Source organism: Eupeodes corollae, chromosome 3 (assembly GCF_945859685.1).
Source record: "Eupeodes corollae chromosome 3, idEupCoro1.1, whole genome shotgun sequence".
NCBI classification, from domain to species: domain Eukaryota; kingdom Metazoa; phylum Arthropoda; class Insecta; order Diptera; family Syrphidae; genus Eupeodes; species Eupeodes corollae.
Window position 1 is genome coordinate 24,712,532 of NC_079149.1, and position 13,210 is coordinate 24,725,741.

General features: G+C 32.2%; 1 protein-coding gene across 5 annotated transcripts in view; it reads right to left on the reverse strand.

The window, feature by feature from the left end:
- The window catches only part of LOC129951915 (glycine receptor subunit alpha-2-like), a 35,797-nt gene that overhangs the window by 4,851 nt on the left and 17,736 nt on the right, over positions 1–13,210 (reverse strand). For 2 of the 5 annotated variants that reach the window (XM_056064276.1, XM_056064275.1), the window contains exons 2-5: positions 11,380–11,510; positions 3,363–3,430; positions 3,166–3,309; positions 2,977–3,086 (exon numbers count right to left, since the gene is read on the reverse strand). In XM_056064276.1, coding sequence (XP_055920251.1) covers positions 2,977–3,086; positions 3,166–3,309; positions 3,363–3,430; positions 11,380–11,510 — 453 coding nt within the window. The remainder of the gene's footprint in view (positions 1–2,976; positions 3,087–3,165; positions 3,310–3,362; positions 3,431–11,379; positions 11,511–13,210) is intronic. The other 3 variants (XM_056064279.1, XM_056064277.1, XM_056064278.1) reach the window with 3 other exon arrangements.

The window sequence follows — 13,210 nt, forward strand, 5'->3', positions numbered from 1 at the left end:
ATGATGTCAATGGGACTTTTGTGAGTATTGCGCGGAGCCGGCAAAAATGGGTTTAACGGTCAATGAGGGCAAAACAAAGCACATGCTGTGGTCAAGAAAGGACATACAACAGCGACGTCTTGGTCAAAACGTCACCATCGACAGACGTAACTTTAAGGTAGTGAAGGACTTCGTTTACCTAGGCTCCGCTGTAAACGCAGAAAACAACACCATCGCTCAGATCAAACGCAGAATAACTCTTGCTAACCGCTATTTCTTTGGACTAAGAAAGCAATTGAGTGGTAAAGTCCTCTCTCGAGCGACCAAAGTGTCGCTATATAAGACCCTTATCATCCCCGTCCTGCTATACGGTGCAGAATCATGGACTATGACAAAAGCGGATGAAAGTACCTTGGGTCGGTTCGAGAGAAAAGTTCTTCGAGTGTGAGGGGAGTGGAGGAGAAGATGGAACGACGAGCTGTACGGGCTGTACAGCGACGTATACTTAGCCAGAAGGCTAAAAGTCCAACGACTAAGATGGCTGGGTCACGTAGAGCGCATGGAAACCAATGCTCCGGCCCGCAAAGTCTTCGAATCCACACCCACAAGACAGCGCAGAAAGTGACCTCACCCAACTTGGAGCGCGAAACTGTAAACATCTAGATAGGGACCGAGCTAGATGGAGAAGTTTGTTGGGTGAGGCCCTAGCTCACACAGGACTGTAGCGCCACCTTAAGTAAGTAAGTAAGTATTTCGAAGTTTCAAGTTGGTAGAGCTGGAATTTGACACTTCTTATACTCAACTGCCATTTTACAGTCGATAATATCCTTGTTTTTTTTTAGCATTCTATAAATAGTATAGTAGAAAATGTCAAAAAAACGCGTCGGCAGTAGCCAGACTTTTGTATTTAAAAATTGGCACAACTAAAAGAAGATCTGTCAAAATATTAATTAAAAAAAAAACTTACAAATAGAAGAAAGTTTTGTGAAAACCAAAAGTTGTAATTAACTTCATCAAAAATAAAAGAATTAACTTGAACTAATAAAAAGGACAATTTTTAAGAAAAAAAGGTAAAAAAACTTCTGGAAAGTGAGATTCTATAAAAAAAAATAAAAACTTCAAGAAGAGGGTTTGTTCGCAGACTACTACATATGGTATTGAAGCGAGCTTGAAGCTCTTCATTGTTTAACACGAATCAAAATATCTCACTTCCACTTCATAAGAAACATCGAAACACCATTTGCATTTTAGAAAGTGCTGTTAATCTTAATCATTTTTAAATCTTCTTGTGCGGTGGAAACACCAAAAAGATTTATTTTATCTAAACTGAGATAAACCTTTAGTGGAAACATAGCAAAACTTAATTATCTTTTCTATTCCTGAAATATAAGCCGTTAGTTCATTTTCATTGACAAAACTAAATAATACTAACAGTAACAGATTGATTTAAATGCACAACTACTCGACGAACACAGCCATCGAGACACAAATGCAATATCAATCGTACCAACATTTAACTTTTGTCGGTAGTATTTATACTGCGGATATTGTTTTTTTTTTTTATTAATGCAAAATCCTAGTATTTTTTTCGAAATTAAAAGTAAATAAAATAAATTGGGTGGCGCAACAGTCCGGTGTTAATCAGGTCCTAGTGACTTACAACTCTCAACCATTCCTGTGTGCGAGTAATGTTGTCAGGAATGGAGGGGACCTACAGTTTATATGCCGAATCCGAACGGCTAATTTGAGGAAGCACTTTTTCATGACAAGAATTACTCTTGAAGGATTTGTCAAGAGTCAGTCATCGCTAGAGGGAGTACCCGCGAAAATTGTTTTTTTTTTTTTAAACAGGCAGGGATTGAACCCAAGGCCCCTTGAATCATGACAGTCCAACGCACTAACCATCATGCCACGAATTAAAAAGTATGAAATGAAAATTACTGGGAAGTGTGACAAAATAATGTTCTGTAAGCTCGAAAGGGGAAAACTTTTTCTCATAACACGACAAACTTATCATCGTATTACACTTCGTGTCACATAAATAGGGACAAGCCTTTTTCGATTATTATTTGACGTAATTTTTTAAACCTCTAGGTTTTTTTTTGAAAAACCTAAATTGGCAACATTAGCGACTTAATTTGCAGTAAGATGCATTCTTTGAACGTACATTTTGACCAAAACAGCTAGTTGGTCTTTCAAATGTCTTACATTTAAACTTTACTTCATTAATAACAAAAACTACCAAATATATAATTGTCTACAAAACAATCATTAGGCATCACGATTTGTATTTTGTATTGTAAGGAAATATTACATATTACTTACTTCTTTTTCAATTTGACAAGGAAAGTTTTGACACAACATATTAAATTAAAACAAACAATTAAATAAATCATTGAGTAATAAAGTTCAGCTTTCAGTTGAATGAAAAAATATGATCAACTGTCATCTTGACATAAGTAGACTTGACTTTTTAAATAGTAAGGGAGAATTTTCTTGACTAACTTTCCAGTCAAGTTTCCAATGTTGCATTAATTGGAAGGACATTTTTTAAAATGGATCCGGAAAAATGTTTGAATCGACATTTGACAGTGTTTCCCGTTAATTAGAAATGAAAATTATGTACCCACCGATCGGAAATCACACAAAGAATTTTCAATGACAGACATTTTTAATGCTAGCTTTAAACGACCTGTCAACAAAATTCCAATGTTTGTTTTCAATGGCGCCTAAAAATTTTCCTTGGGGGTCAATTATCATTGATTTTCATTATTGAAAAAAATCATTGGAATTTTTTGGCAGGTCATTATGTGTTCTGAAACTACCCAGTGTTCATTTGATAAATTTCGACATTTTGAGTTAAATTGTAAGATTTTATGTTTTAGTGTAAAAACTTCCAATGGGGGTAATGAATACAGTTTCAATTTCTTAAAAACACGACTTTAAAAATAACTAAAACTTATTTTAAATTTAAAAAAAAAAAGATTTTAGACTTACCCTATACTAAGAACAATTGTACTATTTTGATAAAGTCGTAAACTAGATATATCTTCAAATAATTTTATTATTTTCATTTCCTTGAGTTGTCTTATATACAAGTCTGGTACCTTGAAAAATAAAACAGAATTATTGAACAAAAAAAAGGGATTTTTAAAAAAATACAAAATTTAAAAGTATGTCACTAACCCATATTTTTTGTCGTTCTTCAATTTGTAATTCTGTAAAATTTTTCGTTCTTGTTAAATTAGTTTCACGCGGTCGTATCCTTAGATCCGTCCATATGACTTGCAGGAACACATCAAATGAAATTTCCTGAAATTTTTTAGACAACTAATCAATCGGCTTAAATAGCTGACGTATTGGCCAATTGGCTAAATCCTTACTTCCTTATTCTCTTCCACTGCCGAAATGCGATTAATAAAAAGTCCCACATCGACAAATGTTGTTGTATCTGTAAAGTGTAAATATATATAATATACATTATATAAAATAAGAAAAAAAGTGAGTTTCAAATATTATTATCTGATGCCCTTCAGCTTAAAATCTATAAATAATCTTATAACTTTCAATATAATTGCTAGCAAGTCAAGACAACAAAATAGAAAAAAAGAAAGTTTAAACATCAGCCCCCGTTTTTGTTTACAATGAAGACCAAATGAACCCCGCGTAAAAAAGGTGAGATACCATAAATATTGAAATCAATGAAAAGGTGCGCCATCCATTCTATGCTGTACAAGGAGGAGAGTCCATCATCAATGGACTGGACTGGCAGTGGCTTGGCCTGGTCAGTGGCCATGCATGAGGCTGGAAAAGGTATACAAGACGCATTTTAATCGGAAGTGAAGCAAGGTGGTAGTAATAAGTGGGCTGGAAGATTGTAGGTTGGATGTTTGTCCTAAATGGCCGTCGACACTCAATCCTCTTACTTTAAAAGATTGAAGGTGGATGAATTATTGAATGTCGTCTCGTTTTCAGTAAAGTCACAACTGGTAACGAGAGTTTCAGGGATAAATAAAACCTCCTTCAACTTTAAGTTAGCTTTTTAAATTGAAAGTGTAAGTTATAAGAGTAACATTGAAACAGGAAGGAAGTTGTGCAAAAAAACTGCTTAGAGGTATTTTAAGAATTTGAAAATTTATCGTACTGGGTAGGTATCGTCTGATTTTGACATTTCTGTTTCAAACTAATTAAGCGATAAAAGTTTATTATATTATTTGTATTAACACGCTATCTCCTTTTAGTCAGCTAAATAAACTATTATGATTTCAAAGTTAACATATATAAGAAATCTTAGAGGTCAGTATTATATCAAAGGCAGTTGATTTCTTTTGTTGGCATTTAGCAAAAATGGTGCGGGAATTTTATCCTCGTGGCAATAATTGAGTTGAAAGGCCTTTTAATGATTGATTGCTTAAATTTTGGAAACCTTTTAGGTGTATGTCGATATTTTGAAGATTAATTGTAAAATAAACAAAGCAACCAATTTGCTATGGAAAAAAGATCCCACATAATTTTGTGCGTGTTTAAGTGAATCCTTTTCTCGGAAAATAGGCATTAGTGGACAGCTTTACATTCTTGAAAACAATTTTTATATTTTCGTTTGATATAAAATAACTAAAAGATGAACGTGACCATACAATTTTCATTCTTAAAAGTCGTCAAAATACAGGAAAGTCAACCAACAGATAAATATTTTAACAATGCATAGCTTGGTTTCTTAAGACTCCGCTCTCATCTTACAAATTTACGGGCTTCATAACTTACTAAAGCTGTCAACTTAACTGTCACTTTTGACATTTGACAAGATTAAACAAGTAAAATGGTACAATACACAATTTATAAAGATTCTTTTTAAAATGTATTGTTATTTTCATAATGTAAAAATGAAACCCTAAATAATATGTTTAAGGACTTAAATCTTCCTAAAAGTTCAAATTTAATCCTCAATCCCTAAATATATTTATTGTTATAAGTAGGCGAATGTCTTTTTATTTCTTTTAATGTGAAATGACCTTTAACATTAAAAATTACTACAGTAAATAGAAGTAAATATTATTAAATTAGAATGTAATGAAACCTAACCAAATGAAACTTTCACGGTATTTACAAAGGTGTGGCCTTTCATTTAAGTTAATATTAATTTTCTTTCTCATCATAATTGTGTGTTTAAACATTTTATGGACAAATCAATTTCCTTATTTGAAACATCAGATTTTTGGGGATTGTCATCCACAAATAAAACACTAATCCAGAAAATTATTAAATGTATTTTTGGTGTTAGTGGTTTTTGCATTTATAAAAGTGGACCTTTTCGCTGAACATCTTGCGAGTGTTTTTAAGCCATACTCATCAAACGCGGCTGAAAATAACTTAAATACAATTATTGCAAATTCTATTCCTCCAGGTCGCCAACTTACTGGCCTTCCGATACTAACAAAATACCAGACGTTATTGACTTTTTCGTAGCTAAAGGAATCAAACGAAATAACATTAGTGTCGAAGTTTATTATGACCTGTCATCAGATCATACTCCAGTGATTCTATCACTAAATGAATCGGAAGTACTAGAAAAAAGTAATCCAAAGCTTGTAAATAATAAACCAAACTGGAATGATTTTAGAGAAAGGCTTTTAAGTTTTATAAATTTAAGATCTCCCATGGATACAATCGAGCAAATTGACCATGAAGTGGAACAATTTATTGCTGATGTGCAACAGGCCGCTGAAGAAAGTATTCCAACATTTTCTAATAGAAGACAAAATGAAATAAAATATCCTTTAGAGATAAGAGAGTTGATAATAGAGAAAAGAAGAGCTCGAAGAAAATGGCAAAATACTAGATTTCCAGATGATAAAACATCGTTTAACCGTATAAGCAACATTCTTAAAAAACAAATTTACAAATTCAAACATGATTCACTCAGTACATTCCTAAGGAAGTTAACGACTGATGCTTCAACCGATTTTTCGCTATGGGAAGCAGCCAAGCGCCTGAAGAGACCGCAGTTACAAAACTCGCCCTTGAAATTTTAAGATGGGAAATGGATCGGTAACCCGAAAGAAGAAGCTAACCTTTTCGCTAAACATATTGCAAATGGTTTTAAGCCATGCTCATCAAACGCGGCTGAAAATAACTAACAGTTTGTTGATAAGATAGATGAAAGTGAAATACAAATTGTAAGACTTAAAGAAATAAAAAGTATGTTTTTACATCAACTACCAAATAAAAAATCACCAGGTTACGATCTAATTACTGCTTAGGTCATAAAAGAAATGCCATTGAAAGCCTTCATAAAACTCCAATATATAATAAATGCATGCCTTAAGCACCGGTATGTCCCGCACCATTGGAAAATTGCTGAAGTAATTGTCATAACAAAGCAAGGTAAACCACCTACAGAAGTGACGGCTTACAGACCAATATCGCTTATACCAATTATGGCAAAAGTGTTTGCTATAACTGATATAAGCATTTCACGATAGACCAAGTTCATAGAATATCGAATATAATAGAAAAAGCATTAGAAGAAAAACAAGTATGTTCAGCTATTTTCTTAGATGTTGCTCAAGCTTTTGCAAAGGGATCTTCCCAGGCAGTACTTTGAAATATTAAAATCGTACATCTCAGACCGATTGTTTATTGTTTAGAGTAAGGTACGATCAAGAATACTCGGAATTGAAGAAAATAGAAGCCGGTGTACCACAAGGAAGTGTCCTAGGTCCTACCCTGTATTTACTATACACAAGGGATATTCCAGTTGGTAATCACACCATAATGGCTACTTTTGCAGATGATACCGCAATTTTGGTGCCCGACAAATGAGTCTCTAAGACAGCAGGAAAACTACAAAATGCCGTCGACACAGTGAGAGCTTGGACCGAAAAATGGCGTATCAATCTCAATGAAACAAAATCTTCACATATAAACTTTACAAATAAAAAGATAAACAATATTCCAATAATCGTTAATAATCAAGCTGTACCTTAACGCCATTACGGCCAAATACCTTGGAATGACTTTGGATGCAAACCTTAAGTGAAAAGAGCACATCAAAAAGAAAAGAGAAGAACTAAACTTGAAATATAGAAAAATGTACTGGTTGCTTGGTAACAACTCTGATTTATTAATCCAAAACAAAATAATGATGTATAATCAAGTACTAAAGCTTGTTTGGACCTATGGAATCCAATTATGGGGCTGTACAAAGAAAACAAATACCGAAATCATCCAAAAAAATATCAAAACGAAGTCCTTCTTGGAATAGTTAATGCACCTTGGTACATAAGAAACACCGATCTACATCATGACTTACAAAATGGAAATGGTTATAGAAGTTGTTAAAAAATACGCTGTATCGCACAACCAGAGACTGCAAAGTCATATTAATTCTGAAATGGAGTCCGTCTTGAATGGGGAATGGGAAAGCATTAAAAGTTTAAACTTCCCGCAAAGTGATTGTACAAAGTTAAGAAAGAAAAAACGGAAGGATTGGTCCTGATGAAGAGGTGACACTATTTGGTGTCAAATACTGCCAAACGTCTTTTGAAGATTTCCTCCTGTCAAAAAAAAAAGGTGATCGGTTACAATTATTGTGCGCTTTGATAAGGGCACGGATACCGAAATAGGTCCACATTTTCAAGTTCAAATTAGTAGTTTTTTGCAAGACAAGTCTTTCAGTTGAAATATTTCCTTAAACTTAAGAAGTTAGCAACAAAAATAACAAATAACTTTACAGATTTGTTAACTCCACGCAGCCATAGAGTTCAAAAAGAGAAACGTCATAAAAAATATCACTAAGAAAACGTCAGAAAGTCCAAATAAAATGTCATATCTCCCAAATCAACTTTCAATGTCCTAACGCCCAAATTTAGAAAAGTCAAAATAAAAGCCCGAAAGGTTTTGTGTGATTGGATTTTGAGACGGGTATAAACAGTGAGGTATGTTTGGGGGGCATTATTGGACCTCAGCAACCCCTCTGCTTATATTCAACATAGGATATAGGGTAGGTGCGTTTCTTTAAATTTAAAGAATATGGACGTAAAGAAACTTTGCATTCAGCAGCATTCCTCTTTCCAATACACATTTAACTTATGCTCTGCGAGCAAGGAAATCATTTCAAACTTTACAAAAATACATTTAAAGAAAAAAAGAACTAAGAAGAAAATTTAGCGGTTTTCTTAAGTCGAAGTAAAGATTCAGCCGAGTTTTGGGCTATAACGAGGAAATAAATGGAAATTCTAAAGTAAAAGTTGCAGCGGCAGTGTCATTGAAGGCGTTAAGTCATCATTTCGCTTCACTTTTAAATTCTTAAATACAAATATCTTGGAGTTGTGCACGAAAATCAACTTCGATTGAGAAACTCAATAAGAGTATAACTGTAAATGAAGTGAATTCTGTTCTTCAAAGTCTTAAAGCTGGTACGGCCGCTGGATCAAATGCTATACCAGCTGAGTTCTTTAAAAATAGCACAATTTTGTTTAAGATCAAATTAACAGAGACGCTTAACATTATGCTCAAAAATGCCAATCCACAAGGAGGTTGATGTTAAAGACCCAAGAAATTATAGAGGAATATGGGCTCTGAATTAAGCCTTAAAAATATTCACAATCGTTCCTTACGAAAGGCTAAGCAGTTGGGTGCAAACAAGTTTAACGAATTTCAAAGTTATTTTATTTTATTCCACAGTGGATAATATCTTTGTGCTTCGTTCACTTGCGCAGTGAAAACCCGACCAAAATAAAAAACTGTACGCCTTTTTTGTTGATTTCAAAGCAGCTTTGGATTCTATCAACAGAAAAGCTTAACTATACAAGCTATTTAACCTAGGAGTGTCAACTAATTATGTCAACATTATTAAAAAACTGTACCAAAACTAGTATACATTTATAAATCAGAGAGGATTGAAATGAACCAAGGAGTGAGACAAGGCTGTAATCTAAGGCCCTTGTTATTTGCACATTTTCTAGATGATTTGGTTGAATATCTCAAATGTGGAGTGGAATTTGCTAACAAGCAGATCAAAGTGATCATGTACCTATGCCGATGACATTGTCAGTTTTGCGGAGTCACAGACTGCTCTACAGTTGATGATCAATAAACTGGATGAATATTGCCAAGTGTAGAATCTAGAAATTAATCCGGAAAAATTAAAAGTCCTTGTTTTTAATAATGGACCTGGCAGAATAGCGAGAGACGAGCAATGAAAATATGGCGAAAAAGCTTTAGACGTTGTTAAGTCCTTTTTTTATTTATTAACGTAACGTAGTTCACTTTCAATTTTAAATCAGAAAAACATCTCAAAAGCAAACTAAATAAAGCTTAATCGGCAATATGAGTAAATTGGCAAAGAATCTATAATAAAAAGCTAATAGCGACTGACTTAAAATATAGAGTGTTTAATGCGACTGCCCAAGCTATCCTTTTTTATGGTGCACATGTTTGGGGTGAACAGAAGTATGAGCTAGTTGCAAGCCTTATTCTTAAGGAAAATATTCTTTCTGCCGTTACTGTTTATTTCAACCCTTAAGCTGAATTTTAACTACATTGTAAGACTACTAAATACAGAGGAGCATAGGCTACCGAGAAAGATAATGGAGTATGCGATTAAAACAAAAAAGCTGGTTGTTAATGATTGGAACTTGTCAGCTGCGCACGGTGGCTTGACCTTGAATTGGAGTATGAATGCGATTCAATTGAAGAAGATGCTTCACCAAGTAATATCCGTCACTGATGAGAATGAAAGGTTTGGCATATTAAAAAAGCTCGATCATCAACGAAAAAACAATTAGCCGCGTTTTATTATCACCGTATATCATAATAAAACAGCACCATATATCATAATAAAACAGCATTGGATCATCATATTTTTTATTATTTAAAATTTGGTAGCAGTGTCAAATTCGTTCTTTTAAAAGTGACATTTCGAAGCAAAAAAAATATAAACAAATAACCAAAATGTAAGCTGCTTTGGTTGATGTAAGAATTCATTTTAATTTTTATTTCTTTTCTCTATTAAAAACTTTATAATTTGCAGTTTTTATTTGAAAGTGATGAAAGCTAAGAATCAAACAATTCAATTGTATCCCTATTGAATCTAATCGATGATGATTCAAGTTCTAGTTGTAGCTCCACAACTTCTGAAAATGTTCCTGCAAATCACCAAAGCATTAAAAACTTTTTGGAAATAATTCAAAGCTATTCCGAACTTAGTGGCATGCGCTTGCATACTACATAACATGTGTGTAGAGAACAACGATGAGTTAGAGGAAAGCCATCAGCATGAATCTTTTCCAGAGCTTGATTCTTATTCAGGAACTTCAAGCAGTTTAAGGCGGCAGCAGTTAATGGAAGATTTAATCAATAGACATGTAATTTAAAGAATGAAAAAATGTTTGTGCTCTTTAAATACATTTTTTTATTAATATAAAAATAAATAATTAAAATTTAAGTAAAAAGAAACTTAAAACATCACATTTCATTGATTTCATTTCATATTTACATACATTAAAAACAAACAAAAAAGTAAGTAGGAACTTAAAACATCACATTTCATATCGAAATAAATAAATACATATTTATATACATCGAAAAATGTTGAAAATACTTTTACATGGGAATTTTTTGAAATCATTCATTAAATTAAAATTGGTTGTATGAAAAACTTAGGTGACATAAATTAGAACTCATAACCGTCTGAACCATCCCAATGAAAAGAGTAGTTTTGAAATGACGGTCGGTTGTATGTAACACTTTTAAGAATTTTGTATGATTTTCTCTCGAAATTCTTGCGTGTTCAATCTCAACGACAGAAACTATTTTACCAGCGAATATAACGAAACTATCATTGGATCCATTTTTAAGATCATTTGAGAACTGATCAGACTAAACTTTAGACCCCATCGTAACGAGGTTATCGATCTTTGTTTTGACTGAACTAAAAGTTCCTAAAACTAAAAAAAATTGTCTGTTTTGATTTAATTGATTTAAAAGTAGTTATTCCATTACAATGTTTTACTATTTTGTTTAACAATTTTGATAAAAAGTGTATAGTTCTATTTTTATTTACTTTTAGTTTACTTGTCAAATGTCAATTTTTTACAGCTTTAAAAAGGACATTTAAAATGAAACCTCTTGTTGAATAAAAACCCTTTTATCTAATGATTCAATTTGTGTTCAGTATAATTTGTTATCAATTTGGCTCTGATTCAAGAAAAAAAAAACATAAAATAATAATAAGCAACTTCCTGTACATGGCAAGCATATTAAAGTGGATTTTGTTTGTCTTTATTTATTATTTAAAGTAAATGTTACGCATACGCCACAGTGCGTGAAAAAAAAAATGTATTTATTGAAAAATTTCATGTTTTTAATTTTTTGACTTATAAAATTTCAATACACTACCTTTATACTCACTTGGTCTTTGGTTCTTGTCATATCCTTCATCCATATGATAATCTAATGAGGAGCTTAAATTCACAGTCTCGGACAATGTAATCATATCATTGTTTTTCAGAAGCAGTAACATCAGCAAACTGTAAAACAATAAAACATAATAATTATTTTTAAATCTTTTAAATTCAAAATTGCAACAAACAAAAATTTGTATTATTTTAAAAAATTCAGATTTTGTTACTTGTTTTACTCTTATTGTTGAAATTGAAAATTAAATATACTTGTTTTGTTTGTTTATAATTTTTTGCTATGTAACTTGAACTATTTATATTTAAATCTCTAACGAAAAATAAAGATTTGAGATTATTATCTTTAAATATCTTAAACACAAAGGACGTGTTTTTCTTCAGGTTATGGGTCCAGGCAGCGTCTTACTATAAGCATTACGTGCAATAAACAACAGAAAATAATAATTTCCATAAATGGGAATTTTCTGTGGAACATGGGTTAAAACTTCAAGGGTATTGGAAATCAGTTTTAGGCACTGATACCAATGAAGATATTATAGAGAAAACTATATCAAGATAAGTTGTATGTTCATATATCATCGAATCTTAATGGACATATTCAGTGATGTACTACTGCTAAAGAAATGTGGGATAAGCTTGATTCTACATATGACGATTCTGGTTTAAGAAGGCGTTGTGGTTTGTTTAGAAAATTAACAACGACGCAATTGGATAATTGTGCAAATGTTGGAGAATATGTTGATACAATTATTGATACGACAAAGAAGTTAAACCAAATTGGAATGAAGGTCGATGAACAATGGATTGGAAGTTTATTACTCTATGGTTTGCCGAAACGATTAAAACCTATGATACTGGCACTAGACAGCAATGGTTAGGAAATTACTAGTGATCTTGTAAAAGCTAAAGTACTGCAAGACTATCACAACTACAGTAAAAATGATACGAAAATGAAATTGGAAAAAATGTATAAGGGAAATTATTCCCGTGAAGCTTACCGAAAGGAGAATATAATATGTTTTAAATGTCAAAAAAAAGGGCCATAGCGAAATATTGCAAAGAAAAACCTAAGTCAGGTTTTATGAATTATAAAAGGACAATGGCGCTGAAATCTGCTGCCGAATTTGATTTTGAATCTAAAGATTGGCTAATTGATTCAAGAGCATCTGAACATATGGCAAGACGAAAAGAAGATTTTATTAATTTCAAAACATTTTTAATTGATGAGTTTGTTACTGTTGCAAACAATTCTAAATTAAAAGCAATTCGAAGAGGTGATGTGCCAATTCATTTTCTAAATAATAAAAGAATAACAATAAAAGAAATTGTTGTTCAAAACGTTTTACTTGTGCCAGACATTTGCATTATTTTATTATTAGTTAGTCAATTAACTAAAAAAGGGTTATCTAACCGTTAAATTCTTCAAAAATAAATGTGAAATATATCAAAATCGAATGATAATTGAAGAAGGAATTGCAACAAATAATATGCTTCAATTGAATGTTGAAAATGATTACAAAGGTTTTGACGTAAATTTGAAAGAAATTTGTCATAAACGTTTAGGATATGTAACGGATGTTAATATCGAAAATATTCGTTTGTAAAAGTCGTATGAAGTAGAAATTGACATAACATCAAAAGATAAGAAATGCGATTCGTGCATTCAAGGAAAACAAGCAAAATAACCCTTTACAAAATATGAGAATGTTACAACTGAAATACTAGAGAATTAGTTCGTACAGACGTTTGTGGGCCAATGAAACAAAAATCAATGGTTTTTGTTTATATGATGAAGCATAAATCTGATATTT